Source organism: Mesitornis unicolor, unplaced genomic scaffold (genome assembly GCF_000695765.1).
Source record: "Mesitornis unicolor isolate BGI_N332 unplaced genomic scaffold, ASM69576v1 scaffold7700, whole genome shotgun sequence".
NCBI classification, from domain to species: Eukaryota; Metazoa; Chordata; class Aves; order Mesitornithiformes; family Mesitornithidae; genus Mesitornis; species Mesitornis unicolor.
Genome location: NW_010156222.1, coordinates 477 through 15,753, shown reverse-complemented (window position 1 = coordinate 15,753; position 15,277 = coordinate 477). Strand labels below are relative to the sequence as shown.

Below are 15,277 nucleotides of genomic sequence, written 5' to 3'. Positions count from 1 at the left end.
GGGAAATGGCTTTGGGGGTGCCCTGTCCATCCTTGCCGGACTCCCCGCTGGCCCAGGTGGGTGACCCCTGCCACCAGCAGCACCTGTCTGCGGCAGAGGTGGGGTCACCCTGGGCAGGGCCACCCCAAGTTTCCCCCCCCCAGCAGCCAAGAGCCGCCCTCATCCCCCAGCAAATCGGCACCAAATGAGGAAGTGGGAGGAGGAAAAACAAAACAATTGAGTTGCGATTTGTATTTGCAGCAGAAACACGAAAGCGATGAGCTCTGGGATGGACCTGGGCCCTCGGTGACAGGAGCCCCGAGTGCCCCGTCCCCGGGGGCGAGACGCAGGGACACCATGGTGAGTGCAGGGTGGCCCTCATCGGGCTCCCCCAACCCCGTCTCCCTCGGGCACTGTGGGGCTGTCACCCTCAGTTCCTGCCACCTCTGGGCTACCTCAGCCCTTTCCCCTCCTGTACCCACTGTGGTCCCTTGCTGCTGTCTGGGAGGTGCCAGGGGCCCACTCACCATCCCCACTGGAGAGGGGACAGTGGCCTCCAGACATGGGGACAGGGAGTGGAGCTGGGTGAGGCCCTGGTGCAGGGTACAGTGGTAGAGACCAGCCGGAGATGGGTGCTGGGTGCAGGGTCAGGGAGCACTGACATGAGCAGGACGGAGGCCATTTAGAGGTGAGACTGGGTTGGCACAAAGTGGTTTTGATTTTGCTGTCACCGGTGCGGTACCCACAGGAGAACCTGGGTGTTCCTCTTGGCCCAGCTTCCCACCAGCGCTGCTGGTTTCACGCTTGTGGTGCAGGCAGGGTGTGGGCAGAGCAAGGTGCGGGCAGAGAGGGGTGGCTGCCAGGGACAGCCGTACCCCCCGTGGCCTTGTGGGTGTTGGTGCCCAGGGTTGACCTTGCACCCTGGCGTGTTGGGGGACAGGGCCCATGAGCAGGGCTGCTGGAAGGGCAGTAGATGGAAGGTGATCTGGAGGCAGAAGAGGAAGATGAAAGCTCTCAAAACTGGGGAGGAAGAGCCTGCACGATGTGCCCACAGCCGCGGGCTGAAGGATGCGGCTCTGCTCCTGCTGTGTTGTGGGGTGATGCTGTCCCCCATTTCCACCCCACCAGGAAGGGGCCAGACTGAAACAGAGCCTTCTCCCACTCACGGTCGCGGTTGTCACCTCTGAGAGGATGCTCAGATGCTGTCCCCAAGTTGCAAACACCGTCCCCTCCCCACCAAAACCCAAAACTCAAAGATGTTTTGTGGTTTCGTGAAGGGCTGCACTGCTGCGACCCCCGTCCCTGCTCCACAGCCAGTCCCCATCCCCAAAACGTGGGGAGAAATATCTTCTCCCCAAACCCTGCCTGTGCCTGGGACCTGGCGGGGTTGTGCCAGCGATGCTGCACGCGAGGCTTCCGGTGGTTTTAAGGTGTTGGCTGCATCGGGGTTTGCCTTATCTCGGAATGAAAGGTGCCACCTCGGGCTTGCAAGGTTTTTTTGGTGGCTCAGACCCGAGCTTTGAAGAAAAACAGACGATGTTTTGTGATCACTGCGGCGGGGCTGCTCCCCTCCCCGTGTCAGCCACCCCATTGCACATCCGCAGCCCTGCACAGGTGGTGGTGAGGGTCCCCATCCCACAGCCCTTGGCTGGGGTGCTCCAGGGGGGTCTCCACACAGGCCCCCAGCGTGTATGGGGCCGCTGGCAGAGCAAAGCCTGGGCCAAGGGCTGCTGAAAACCACCCCTTGCTCGACTTGAGGGTGGAATGGCCTCACGGAGGTGTTTGGTCTTGGTCTCTCAAGGGCTCTGGGGATGCTAAGCTGGGGCAGGGCCATGGTTTTGAGCAGCATCTTTCCTCTTCATTCTTCCTCACAAGATTTTTACCCCATTTAGCAAGCCCCAGCCCTGCAAACCACCTGCAACATCTCTCAGGACATCCTAAGGAAACCCGGGCAGCCTTTGTGCTCCCCAAAATGGGGCAGAAACACCCACGGCTCTGTAGATATAGGGGACAAAACCTTCATTTAAAGTGAGCGGGTGATTTCCCTGCAGCTGGGCTGGGCCAGGAAAGCCGCTGCCCTGTGTCCGAGGAAGAGGAGGTGGTGATGGCCCCGCTCGCTGCTGAGAGCTCTGAGCAGCCGTTTAACGAAGGAGAAACTACTCCGGGTGTCAGCTTGAGAGTGTTGAGTTTGCAATACAGGAAATGCTCGTATTTTGCCTTAATTTGGTGCTGTTAACAGGCCTGCAAGCCCTGGGGAGACTGCACCGGGGCACTTAAGGCCATGGAGGCAGGGGACAGGGACCCAAGGTGCTGGGCTCCTTCCGACCTGCTCCTCTCCACTGAAGCACAAGGTTTTGGCGAGGATGGGTTGAAACTTGGCAGCTCTTGGGGTCACTAGTAGCTCCCTAGGTGATCTGGACCCCATCACTGGGCCCGCCAGTGGTTTTTTGGGTGGCTTTCCTAGGGGCTTATTAGGGAGTGGAGGAAGGGGAATAGGGGCAAGAAAAAGGCCCATAAGCAATGAACGGAACAAAGAGAAGCTCCCCATGTGTTTTCAGGCTGCATAAGCCACTCCGATCCCCCCTGGACCCCCTTAGCTGCCCAGGTCCATGCATCCCATGGGAAGGGTGTAGGACAACAAAGCCAAAAGCCCCCCAGAAGGCTGTGGGGGCTTGAGTTGCATTTGGGGTTTGGGGGGCGTGAATGATATTTTGGGTTGCAGAGGCCGGCAGGGAGGAAGGCGGCCAGGGAGGGCTAAAATGATGCCTCCAAACCCCTCTGTGCTCCACGGTGGTCGCTCTGTCCCCTGAGGTGATGGTACCGGCTTGCACTGAGCATCTGAGGGTGCAGGGGGCTGTGAAAATCAGGGGGGGCTGGGAGGGTGCAAAGGTGTTGGGGTCTGGAGGCCTGAAATCTTGAGAACCAGCAGGAAAATTAAGCAAAAGGGGAAGAGAAGAAAAGGGAAATGGAAAGAGTAAGAGGCCAGGGGTGATGGGGGGAGGAGAAGTGAAATCGGTGCCAGGAGTGCTGGGGTGAAAGCGGAACTGTGGGGGCCATGGGACAGGCCCACGGGGGCCCTGAGCAGGTCCAGACAGGGGGGTCCCCTCCAGGCCACCATGGCCATCTTCAGTTTCCTCTGCAGCACTGAGGACCAGGGCCCTTTGGGCAGTTTTATTTTTGCACAGTCAAGCTGTGCCCTCCCCTCCCAGCCCAGGGCTGGTTTTACCCCCACGAGGGCTTTTCCTCCTGCTCCATGGCCCTGGGGGACAGAGCCAGGTGAACCAGGGGGCGGCTGGAAAGGGGGTGCTGAAGGGGTGATGGCACAGTCACACGTCCACCCCGGTGTGAAGGGGACGTGGGGGCGCAGAGGACACATGGTGCCAGGGGATGCCCCACCAGCTGCACTTCGTGCCTTTCCCCTGGGTTATTTTTGCTGCCCCTTTGACTCATGAGCAAAGCCTGGGCACTAATTGCTTCATTAGGCCTTCATTAGCTCCATAGGGTGATGGTACAAAGGTGCCCACAGGCTGCCAGAGGGATGGGGTAAGCTCAAGTGCAGCAGTGCTGGAATTTTGAGATTTGCAAATTTCAAATATGGCCAAAAAAATAAAAAAATCCCATCTTTGCCCCACTCAAAGATTTTGATTTGGGGCCACAAGCCAGTCATAGGTACCAGCAACTCAAGGGGAGCTGGGACCAGATCCAGGCCTGGAGCCCCATCCCATGGGTAGTAGCTTCATCCCATGGGTGGTGGCCCCGAGGCAGCGCTGTGGCCCTCTCCCCCAGGGCAGCAAGGAGCGATTCCACTGGCAGAGCCACAATGTCAAGCAGAGCGGTGTGGATGACATGGTCCTGCTGTCCAAGATCTCTGAGGAGGCCATCGTGGAGAACCTCAAGAAGCGTTTTATGGACGATTACATCTTTGTATCCTTCCCAGGGCAGAGGGACGTGGACAGGGAGCTGCGCTCCAGGGATTTGCCAGGGTCAAACTTGGGCTGCCCCAATCCTTGCAGTGTCCTGTCCCCACAGTGTGGTGGGATGAGGTTGGGATAGGCCAGGGGATGCTGCTGGTCCTGAGCTGAGTTGCACTCATCGAAATGGCCTCATGTTGCACCAGGGGAGGGTTAGATTGGAAATAAGGAAAAATTTCTTTACTGAAAGAGTGGTCAAGCACTGGAAGGGGCTGCCCAGGGAAGTGGTGGAGTCCCCATCTCTGGAGGTGTTCAAGAAGCATGTGGATGTGGCACTTGGGGACATGGTTGAGTGGGCATGGTGGGGTTGGGTTGACGGTTGGACTTGATGATCTTTGAGGTCTCTTCCAACCTTAATGATTGGGTGATTTGGCGACCCACCTGCCTGCACTCAGGGGGCTGGACCCCCATGGCTTTGATGGCCATCATCCCCCACCGCTGTTCCCCACCCCAACCATGCCCACAGCGTGCCCTGGCTGCTCTGCACCGGCAGCACATCCAAACAGACCCTGGAGGTGCAGGAGCATCCCTGCGGATACGGGGGATGCAGGCAGTGCCACCACTCTCAGGCCATGGAGGACACTGAGAAGCCACCCCGAGGTGCAAAGCTCCCCCCATGCCCCGTGCTGCCCCCATTGTGCCACCCCCAGCCCAGACACTTTTACAGTCGCTGGTTCCTGTCACGGCACTGACACTGCTGAGCAGCTCTCAGACTCCCTGGTGCCCCCACAATTCGAGGCACTGATCCCTTCCACACTCCACACCTGCCTGGAGATGCACCCATGGGGAAGAAGAGAAAATCCTCGCATCATGGCAGGGGCTCAGGGCCGAGCGTGGGGCTGAGCTGCTGTGGGTGGCTGTGGTTTCCCTGAAGATGCTCTGGCCTTACAAGGTGATGCTCTGTCCCAGCCAGCGGTGATGCAGCCACCCTCCCCGCTCTTTCAGCAGCCCTGGGGCTTTAAATGTGTTTAGGGGCTGGGGTTTTTTGGGTTGGTTTCTTTTTTCGGAGGAAAAAAAAATACCCCATGCTGCCTCTTTCTTCCTTTTTTTTGTGCTGGCCCCGTCTTGCCATGACTCAACACCCCACGCTTCTGCATTTCCCAGAAAAGCCCCTCTCTTCCTGCCCTCCGGCTCCTTTTCCCCTATCCCACTGTCAGGGGGACTGAAAAAGGGACCCAAAGGGCTCGGAGCCACCTGAAGCACTGGAGGGGGGTCACCCCTATCTGCCACTGAGTCATTTCCAGGCGCAGTTCCCTTTCCTGCCCTCCGGCTCCTTTTCCCCTATCCCGCTGTCAGGGGGACTGAAAAAGGGACCCAGAGGGCTCGGAGCCACCTGAAACACTGGAGGGGGGGTCACCCCTATCTGCCACCGAGTCATTTCCAGGCGCAGTTCCCCGCATTTCCCCCCTCCTGCCCACACTCAGGTGATGTGGGGATGCTGGGAGGGGGAGAGGTTAGACAGAAGCTGGCACCTTCTCACCTCTTCGTGCCTCAGTTTCCCTGGATGTAAAATGGAGTCAGTCTTCCGCTGCAAAAGGCGCTGAGCAGTGGGTGAATGCTGGGATGCTGGGAATGCAGATTTTGGAGCCCATGCTCAGTCAGAAGCCGAGGAGCCAAGGGGATGCTCCTGCTGTACGCTGAGCCAGTCAAACCCAGGGGGACACCCTGGGGCCAAGGGAGCTAAGTGCTGGGGTCCTGTGGCTGGGGAACCCTGGTGGAGCTCCCAGAAAGGGACAGGGACCACCAGCCCCAAACCACCCACCATGGCGAGCGGGGCGGGAAGGGACAGCAGGACATGGAGAAGGACAGAGGGACAGACCTTAACCTGCCACCCAGACCTACATCGGGCCAGTGCTCATCTCCGTCAACCCCTTCAAGCAGATGCCGTACTTCACCGACCGGGAGATCGAGCTGTACCAGGGGGCGGTGAGGCTGCTGCTTGCGGCTGACGGGGTCCCCTGGGGCATCACCAGGTTTCATTTAGTGCAAAATATCTGGGACTGGGGGTCCCATGTGTGTCCCCATCCTCCCCAGCCCTTTGGATGCTGCAGAGGTCAGCACATGGATGGAGTCAGTAATAAGTCTTGGGAGAAAACACCACATTCCTGGGAAATTCAGCTGATAAATACACAGCAAAATACCCAAACATGGTAAAGTTCAGCCCGAGCGACTCGCCCTGTCACGCCAAGCTTCACAAAGAGGAGGGAAGAGTCAAAAAAATCATCTGATATTTGGCTGATTACCTCATGTCTGTGGCCAGAGACTCATTTCCCATCCCTGCCGCGTGCCACTGCCCCGTGCAATGCATGGTCAGGGTTAGGAGGATTTGGGGAGGGGGCTCAGGGCAGGGAGGGGGGAGCTGCTGGCTGCTCTGTGCTCAGCGCTGCTGTCCCTGTGCCCCCATTTAGGCTCAGTATGAAAACCCCCCCCATATCTACGCCCTGACTGATAACATGTACCGCAACATGCTGATCGACGGTGAGAACCAGTGCGTCATCATCAGGTACGAGGAGGGCACATTTGGGGACCCCTTGCCACCTGTCTGGGGACACCTGCCCCCCTCACCCCTTCTCCCCATACCCTAGGGATGTCCCAGTTAAAAGCAGTGATGAGAGGCAGCTGAAGCCCAGTGGTGGCTCCTGGGGGTGCCAGCATATGGGGGTGCCTGGAGGGACCCCAGACCCCAAGCATCAGCAGGGGCTGCCACAGGGTTGTCCCAGGCAGGGACCCAGCCTTGTGTAACACGTTTTTCCGGCCGAGTGTTGCAAAGCAAATGGTCAGGATGTGGGGCAAGGCCTGAGACTTCCCCTTGACACCCCCACGGCTCCCTCCAAAATCCAGCACCAAGAAATCCAACACCTCAGAGCAGCTCCTCACCCAGCCTTGCTCCGACCCCGCTTACATCCCAGAGCCCCCCCAGAGGCCCGAGCAGCCCCGTCCCTGTTATGAGAGCGGCCACATGCTCTGAGCACATGGCAGGAGGGAGGCCACAGCCCCTGTCACCCACCATCGCCCCCCAGCCCTGCTCTGCATGCCACCCGGCTGCAGTGGGCCCATTTTACATCTCCTCTGCTTCCACATTTGCACAGCGGAGAAAGTGGAGCTGGGAAAACGGTGGCAGCAAAATACATCATGGGCTACATCTCCAAAGTGTCCGGAGGTGGCGAAAAAGTGCAGGTACGGCTGTGTGCCCCCCGCCACCAACCATCGCTTCATCTCCCAACCTAAACCTCTCCCTGCGGCCCTGGACCCTGCTCCCTCTGTCTGATGGGGACACACAGAGCTGGCGTGTGGCCTCTCTGGCTCAGCCCCGTCCCCTCCTCTGCCCCCAGCACGTGAAGGACATCATCCTGCAGTCCAACCCGCTGCTGGAAGCCTTCGGGAACGCCAAAACTGTCCGTAACAACAACTCCAGCCGCTTCGTAAGTCTCAGCGCCATGGCCAGGATCAGGCCCAGTGATGGTCCCAGTGTGATGGGAGATGGGGGAGAGATGCTGGGACTGGAGGGGGGAGCGAGGAGTCTGATGGGGGATCTGTGGCGCTGAGCCGGAGCTGTGCCGGGGCAGGGGAAGTACTTCGAGATCCAGTTCAGCCGGGGCGGCGAGCCCGACGGGGGGAAGATCTCCAACTTCCTGCTGGAGAAGTCGCGGGTGGTGAGCCAGAACGAGTGCGAGAGGAATTTCCACATCTACTACCAGGTATGGGGGGCACGGAGCCAGCTGGGCTGCCGAGGGGGGCGGGTCACCACAACCCCCATCTCTCTCCCAGCTCATCGAAGGGGCATCCCAAGAGCAGCGACAGAACCTGGGTATCATGAGCCCGGATTATTACTTCTACCTGAACCAGTCGGACACGTACCGGGTGGACGGCACGGACGACCGCAGCGACTTCCACGAGACCATGGTGAGTGCCTGGAGTATGTGGGAGGGTCCCCAAAGGCGGCTGGGCAGGGGCTAACAGGCTCCCTGCCTTCCCCCAGAATGCCATGCAGGTCATTGGCATCCGCGGTGAGGACCAGCAGCTGGTGCTGCAGATCGTGGCGGGGATCCTCCACCTGGGAAATATCAGCTTTCGGGAGGAAGGCAACTACGCTCAGGTGGAAAATGCTGACTGTGAGTAACCGACCCCCCCTGCCCCGCTCCAGGGGGGTGAGCAAGGATGCTCACAGAGCCCCTTGGTGATGAGTTGCAAACTGCATAGCACAAATCCTCTGGCAGAGGAGGGAGGCAGCATCAGTATCTTCCTCACATTTGACATGGGGAAACTGAGGCAGCGAGCAAACAGCACAAACAGAGCTCAGTTAGCAAGGGGATGGATGCCAGGAGTCACCTGGTGTGGTTTAGCAGAGGGGGGACCACGACCCACATCCCTGGTTGCTGCAGCACCGCTGTCCCCTACACTCGGATGAGGTTGGGGGATACAGCAGTGGCTGTGGGCAGCATGGCAGTGGTGTATGGGCACCCCTGACCACACTCCTCCTCTGCACAGCCCTGGCCTTCCCTGCCTACCTGCTGGGGATTGACCAGGACCGCCTCAATGAGAAGGTGACCAGCAGGAAAATGGACAGTAAGTGGGGCGGCCGCTCCGAGTCCATCACGGTCACCCTCAACGTGGAGCAGGCCGCCTACACCCGCGACGCCCTGGCCAAGGGGCTCTACGCCCGCATGTTCGACTTCCTCGTCGAGGTGCGTGGTGCCAGCGAATTGGGGGATGCTGCCACCTGGCCCCGCTGCCATCATCCCTGGCAAAGGTGACACGTCCCCGTCTCTCTCTGCAGTCCATCAACCGGGCGATGCAGAAGCCATATGAGGAGTACAGCATCGGGGTGCTGGACATCTACGGCTTTGAAATATTCCAGGTGTGTGTTCCTGGATGGGGAAGTCCATCCCTGCTCCCGGAGCAGGGGGCTGTAAGCAGTCCATGGCCCAAGGAAGGGTCCCTATATCAGCACCCACAGCTGCTGCTGTTTGGGGTCCCCCCCATGCAGTGAGAGGACTCAACCTCATCTTCTCATTCACCTTTTGCAGAAAAATGGCTTTGAGCAATTCTGCATTAACTTTGTGAACGAGAAGCTGCAGCAGATCTTCATAGAGCTGACCCTGAAGGCAGAGCAGGTATAGGGGTGCCGCAGGGCTCCCTGATTCCTGTCCCTTGCACCCCTGTCACTGCAGCCGAAGCAGGGGGAGCTGCGGCATGTCCTGTGGGTTGGGGTCCACCCAGCTCTTCCTGCTCTTCCCCAGGAGGAATATGTGCAGGAGGGGATCAAATGGACCCAGATCCAGTACTTCAACAACAAGGTGGTCTGCGACCTGATAGAGAACAAGCTGGTGAGCAGGGTCTTCTCCTCCAGGGGGGATACTGGAGGAAAGGGGGTGTCAGATGGGCTGGGTGTCGTCGGGGATGGGTGGCAGAATCTGGTCCTGCTGGGAGCATCCCTGGGAGAGCAGAGCTCTGTGACCTTAACCGGAGCTGTGGCTCAGCGCTGACAAGTGCAGGGCGCTTGAGCAGGGGCAGACGCAGGACCTGGCCTTCGGGCACCCATGGCCTCACTCTCCCTCTCCCAGAACCCCCCCGGGATCATGAGCGTCCTGGACGACGTCTGTGCCACCATGCACGCCACTGGCGAGGGTGCTGACCAGACCCTGCTGCAGAAGATGCAGGCAGCTGTGGGCAACCATGAGCACTTCAACAGCTGGAGCTCTGGCTTCGTCATCCACCACTACGCAGGCAAGGTACGGCACCCCGCACCCCAAATCCTGCACCCCGCACCCCAAATCCTGCACCCTGCACCCCACAGCCCTGGCTGCTGAGCTCCCCGCCCTGTCCCCAGGTCTCCTACGACGTGACTGGCTTCTGCGAGCGCAACCGGGATGTGCTCTTCACCGACTTGATCGAGCTCATGCAGAGCAGCGAGCAGTGAGTCCTGGCAGCACTGTGGTCCAAGGGGACACCCCAAAAAAGGGACAGAGCAGAGAGGGGCATGATCCCAAGCCAGACCATAACAGTCCTGCCTCTGCCCCAGCCATAGCTCGGGGTGCTCAGTGCCCTGCATCACCCCACAGCAGCACCCAGAGTGGTGCTGAGGACAGAGGAGTGCTCACCCACCAGCACCCGTCCTGCTCAGCCTGGGGGTGTTCAGGGAGGGAGGGGACAGGCTCCCAGGATTTCCCAGTAGCAGAAAGCATTGCTGGAGGTTGTCCCAGCTTGGGGAGCCCAGCGGCTCTCACCTGGGAACTGTCGTCTGCCTTGCAGTGGTTTCATCCGGATGCTTTTCCCAGAAAAACTGGATTCAGACAAAAAGGGACGACCGACCACCGCAGGCTCCAAAATCAAGGTATGTCCCAGAGACTGCAGGACAGGAGCTGGTGCTGGGGCAGGAGCAGGGTGATGGGCTCCCACCAGCGCCTTTAATGCTACCGAGGTCGGTCCTTGCAACAGAAACAGGCGAATGACCTGGTGAACACGCTAATGAAGTGCACGCCACACTACATCCGCTGCATCAAACCCAACGAGACCAAGAAACCCCGGGACTGGGAAGAGAGCAGGTAACAGAGGGCCCTCACGATGTGCCAGGGAGTCCACGGAACGGGACCTGGCCATGGTGATGCATCCAGGTGCATCACCATGGGGCTGTATCCAAGCCCCAAGTATCACCAAATCATTAAGTTTGGAAGAGACCTCCAAGATCATCAAGTCCAACCGTCAACCCGACCCCACCATGTCCCCAAGTGCCCCAATCCACACATTTTTTGAACCCTCCCAGGGATGGTGACTCCACCACTGCCCTGGGCAGCCCCTTCCAGTGCCTGACAACCCTTGCAGGGAAGAAATTTTTCCCCGTATCCAATCTAACCCTCCTCTGGCACAACTTAAGGCTACTTCCTCTCATCCCATCGCTTGTTCCTTGGCAGAAGAGACCCCACCTCACTACCCCCTCCTTTCAGGGAGTTGTAGAGGGTCTCTCACCAAACTGGTGGCCGAGGGGTCTGGGCAAGGTCCGCCCCCACCCCTGCCATGCACACCCTACTCCGCAGGGTGAAGCACCAAGTGGAGTACCTGGGGCTGAAGGAGAACATCCGAGTGCGCCGGGCAGGGTTCGCCTACCGCCGCCTCTTCCACAAATTCCTGCAACGGTGAGCACCCACTGGGATGGGGGAGAACAGAGGGGTCCCCACATCCCAGCCGTGACTCACATCCCCCTATCCCCACAGCTACGCCATCCTCACCCCTGAGACATGGCCGTCCTGGCGCGGGGACGAGCGGCAAGGGGTGCAGCACTTGCTGTGCTCTGTCAACATGGACCCAGACCAGTACCAGATGGGGAGGAGCAAGGTGTTCGTCAAGAACCCCGAATCGGTGGGTGGCTCGGGTCCACCACCCGCATCCTCCTCCCTGCCGAACATCGCTTTGGGGAGGGTTTTGGGGTGCTGATGGGGAGCAGAAGCGATGCAGCACGGGGAGCTGGGGGAGCTCAGCACCCCACATCTTCCCCACCAGCTCTTCCTCCTTGAAGAGATGCGGGAGCGGAAATTCGACGGCTTTGCCCGGGTGATCCAGAAGGCCTGGCGCCGGCACATCGCCATCCGGAAGTACGAGCAGATGCGAGAGGAGGGTAAGGATGGGGACACAGCGCCCCAACACCCCTTTTTAGAGTGCCCTTCGCCAGGGACAGCCTAGAGCGACAGCCTGGCTCCTAACTGCAGCACTAACAAGGAGTGGGGTGAGGAAGGACCAGACCAGAGATTCCCGGGGTCTCTTCCTACATCTTGAAGGACAGAGTGGATTTTTTGCTCCATTTCCAGCCTGGAGGGGTGCATGACAGAAACCGGCGCCTCTCTCCCTCTCGCTCTGCATTTCGTTGCTTGAGCTGAGCCAGAGAGGAGCCCAGGGTCAGTGTTTGCAGAGGCGTGGGCAAGGCCAACGGCCACCACCTGACCCCATCATGGGCATTATCCCACCCGCAGACAAAAATCAAGGGGCAAAACCCAGAAAGCAGCTGAGTCTCTCCCTCCCTCCCACAGCTCAAGGTTTTTTGATGGCAGTTAATGAGTTTTGAAGCCAGCCATGCTCAGATTCCTCACACAGCATAAAACAAGTCCTAGTTCTTGCTGCCACCAGCCCCTGATGGCTCCCACCACTCCAGTTTGGGAGGGCAGGTAGGGGCTGAGGGCTGAGCCAAGGGTTTGGGTTCCCACACAGCCTCCAACATCCTCTACAACTTCAAAGAGCGGAGGAGGAACAGCATTAACAGGAATTTCGTGGGCGATTACCTGGGCATGGAGGAGCGGCCAGAGCTGCGGCAGTTCCTGGCCAAGCGGGAGCGGGTGGATTTCGCAGACTCCATCACCAAGTACGACCGCAGGTTCAAGGTACGTGGAGCCACTCAGGATGGGCCAAGCCATGGCATGTGGTGGGATGGGTGCCAGGGCTCATGAACCCCCAAAAAACACCCCCTCATCTCCTGCTCCTGCCCTTTCCCAGCCCATCAAGCGGGATTTCATCCTTACCCCCAAGTACTTCTACCTGATCGGGCGGGAGAAGGTGAAGAAAGGTCCTGAGAAGGGGCAGATCAAGGAGGTGCTCAAGAAGAAGGTGGAGCTGCAGGCGGTGAGCGGCATCTCGCTGAGGTGTGTCCCTTGGCACCAGCTCCATGGTGGGGGTCTGCGTGGTTGGGATGGGACTTTGGAGGCTGGGAACATTTCCCGCTAAATCGCCCTCCAAATCCACTTGGGGTGAACCCAGTGGGGTCTCCTGGCTGCCCCTCAGCACTGGCTGACACCAGCCTGTCCCCCGCTGACACCCCCACGCTGGGGTTGCTCCCCCAGCACCAGGCAGGATGATTTCTTCATCCTCCACGAGAGCGACGCCGACAACTTCTTGGAGTCCATCTTCAAGACGGAGCTGCTCAGCCTGCTCTGCAAACGCTACGAGGAGCTCACCCACACCAAGCTGCGCCTCTCCTTCAAGGACATGTAAGGATGAAGACCGAGAGAGGTGACAAAGCAGGATGGTGTCCCACCCCTGTGGTCTCACAGTCCTCTCTCCCCCCCAGACTACAGTTTCGAGTGAAGAAGGAGGGCTGGGGTGGTGGTGGCACCCGCAACGTCACCTTCATCAGAGGACAGGGGGACGTGGCCACCCTCAAGGCTGGAGGCAAAACCCTCACGGTCAGCATTGGGGATGGGCTCCCCAGGAACGCCAGTGAGTGCCAGGGCATGGGAGGTGAAAATGGGGAGGGACAGGAGCACCAGGGACACAGGGCACGGCTTGGGGCCATTGGGGTGAGATGCATGTACTCCAACTCTGCAGGGTTTGCATCTCACCTGTGAGGACCCTGCTTGGGTGACGGGGCAACATGGGGGGTTTTGGGGAAAGAAAGGGTGACGGGGTGCAAACTGCAAAGGCAGCCGCCCCCCAGCACTGAGGGCCGTCACCAAACATGGGGGGCTTGTGTCCCCCCAGAGCCTACAAGGAAGGGGGCAACGCAGAGCAGAGGTGGCAGCAGGCACCCAGCGCCCTCCCGCAGCACTCCCCCAGCATCCAGAGGTGAGGGGGCAGTGCCCAAGGGGGGTGGAGAGGAAGGGACACCCCAGCCTGAATCCACCTGGGGGGGGTGCAGGCTGAGCCCCTTGTAATGCACCACCCTGGGGGGGCCTCTTCCAGGTGCCTGCAGAAATGGGGCGCCCCAGTTCCCACGCAGCAACAGCCAAGCGCAGCTCGACACCTACTCGGCACCCCAAAAACAGCGGCGGGGTTTTTTTTCGCACTGCCACCCCGAAATGCCACCCGCCAGACTAAGACACGGCCCCCATCCGATCACAACATGGACTTCCTCAACGTGCCCGACCAGGGGGTGGCCGGGTAGGTCCCGTACCTGCACCCATTTTCCCCCCAGATCCCATCCTCCCCTTCCACTGCTCCCAGTCCCACAAGATGCTCTTTCCCCTCCCCATTGGCCATGGCCTGAGCAGGTCTGGGCAATTTGGCCTTGCTGCAGGCTCCTGTGCACCCCAGTTCTCCCAGTTCCTACACTGGGAGGACCCACTGGCGCTGCAGGCATGGGGCACTGTGAGGTGGGATGGAGTGTGCAGTGCATCCCACGCTCTCCTCCCCGGTGCCAATGCCGTTCCTCCCACTCCCTCAGCATGCAGCGCCGGCGGAGCCTGAGCCAGCGGCCACCACCAGCCAGACGGCCCAAGCCGCAGCCGCCGTGCCGCGGTGCCGGGCACTCTACCAGTACATCGGGCAGGACGTGGACGAGCTCAGCTTCAACGTGGGGGACACCATCGACATCCTGCTGGAAGGTACGACCCAGTCCCCATCCTGCCCAGTGCCTCCCCGCTGTGCCCCATGGCAGCCCCCCACCCGACCCAGCTCTTTTGGTTCCCTCTTTTTCCCAGATACCTCCGGCTGGTGGAAAGGCCGGCTGCATGGCAAGGAAGGGCTCTTCCCTGGGAATTATGTGCAGAAGATCTGAGCTGAGAGCGTGGACGGAGGCAAGGAGGGGATCACCATCCTCCCATCCAACCCCACCCCAGGCTGTGCCGAAGGGGCTGGCGGTGCCTCCATGATGGTTCTCTGCTGACACTGGCAGTGAGCGAGGGCTTCCTCACCAGCCCCTGTGGCCTGTGCTGGCTGCCAGGCTGTGCCAGTGCCGTGCCAACCACCGCATCCCTTGGCTGCTTTAGGTGGGGGCCTCCCTGCTGCAAGGACCAGCTCTTTGCTGCTTGTTGGTACCCTGGGAGTGGAACTGCTCTGGCGATTCTGGGATGTAAATAGAATTTTTGTTAATAATTATGGGAAATAATCTGAGCCTGACTCAAAAATTGAGCCCAGAGTTTGCGTTTCATGCTGGTGCTGGCCTGTGGCTCCCACTGGCCCCATGGAGAGAGCCCTGCACCCTGGTGTCCCCATGTGAGTGGACACACATTGGAGGCAGCCCTGTGGCCCCCACGTTGAACCCTCCTGAAGATGCTGAATCCAGAAACCAGCACCCCCAAGAACCCGGATCAGGCGTCTCCACATCCCGGTGCCACTCTGGACCTCTTGAGGCCAAGCAGGGCACGGGGGGCAGCAGGACCTGGAGGAGGGGGGAACATCACCCTGCCCTGAGCCAGGACCCACCCAGCCAAAGCCCACCGAGCTGCAGCGGCTGTTTTTGGTAACATTCAGGGGGCTGCTGCGCCCCCCGTAACTTGCAGGGCAGAGGGGGGTCTCATCTGCCGGGAGCCAGGGTGGAAATCGCCATGAGCTGCATCAGCTGTGGCATTCGGAGGACCCTCTCTGCTCCGGCCACCCCAGGACACGGGGATGGCTTGGGCTGGGGG

The 15,277-nt window shown here is 59.9% G+C and overlaps 1 protein-coding gene across 1 annotated transcript; it reads left to right on the top strand.

The window, feature by feature from the left end:
- The first annotated feature begins 246 nt into the window (after window positions 1-246).
- MYO1F (myosin IF) lies at window positions 247-14,427 on the top strand. Its single transcript, XM_010183441.1, is given in 30 exon segments — window positions 247-339; window positions 3,766-3,903; window positions 5,787-5,876; window positions 6,359-6,453; window positions 7,040-7,127; window positions 7,283-7,372; window positions 7,517-7,648; window positions 7,719-7,853; window positions 7,930-8,062; window positions 8,439-8,635; window positions 8,728-8,808; window positions 8,978-9,064; window positions 9,191-9,277; window positions 9,515-9,682; window positions 9,781-9,866; window positions 10,203-10,284; window positions 10,389-10,495; window positions 10,985-11,083; window positions 11,162-11,306; window positions 11,448-11,562; window positions 12,150-12,319; window positions 12,432-12,577; window positions 12,776-12,922; window positions 13,003-13,151; window positions 13,413-13,496; window positions 13,614-13,696; window positions 13,699-13,811; window positions 14,095-14,153; window positions 14,156-14,254; window positions 14,351-14,427. Coding segments are annotated over 30 exon segments (3,285 nt in total). The 5' UTR covers window positions 247-336.
- The last annotated feature ends 850 nt before the right edge of the window (window positions 14,428-15,277 follow it).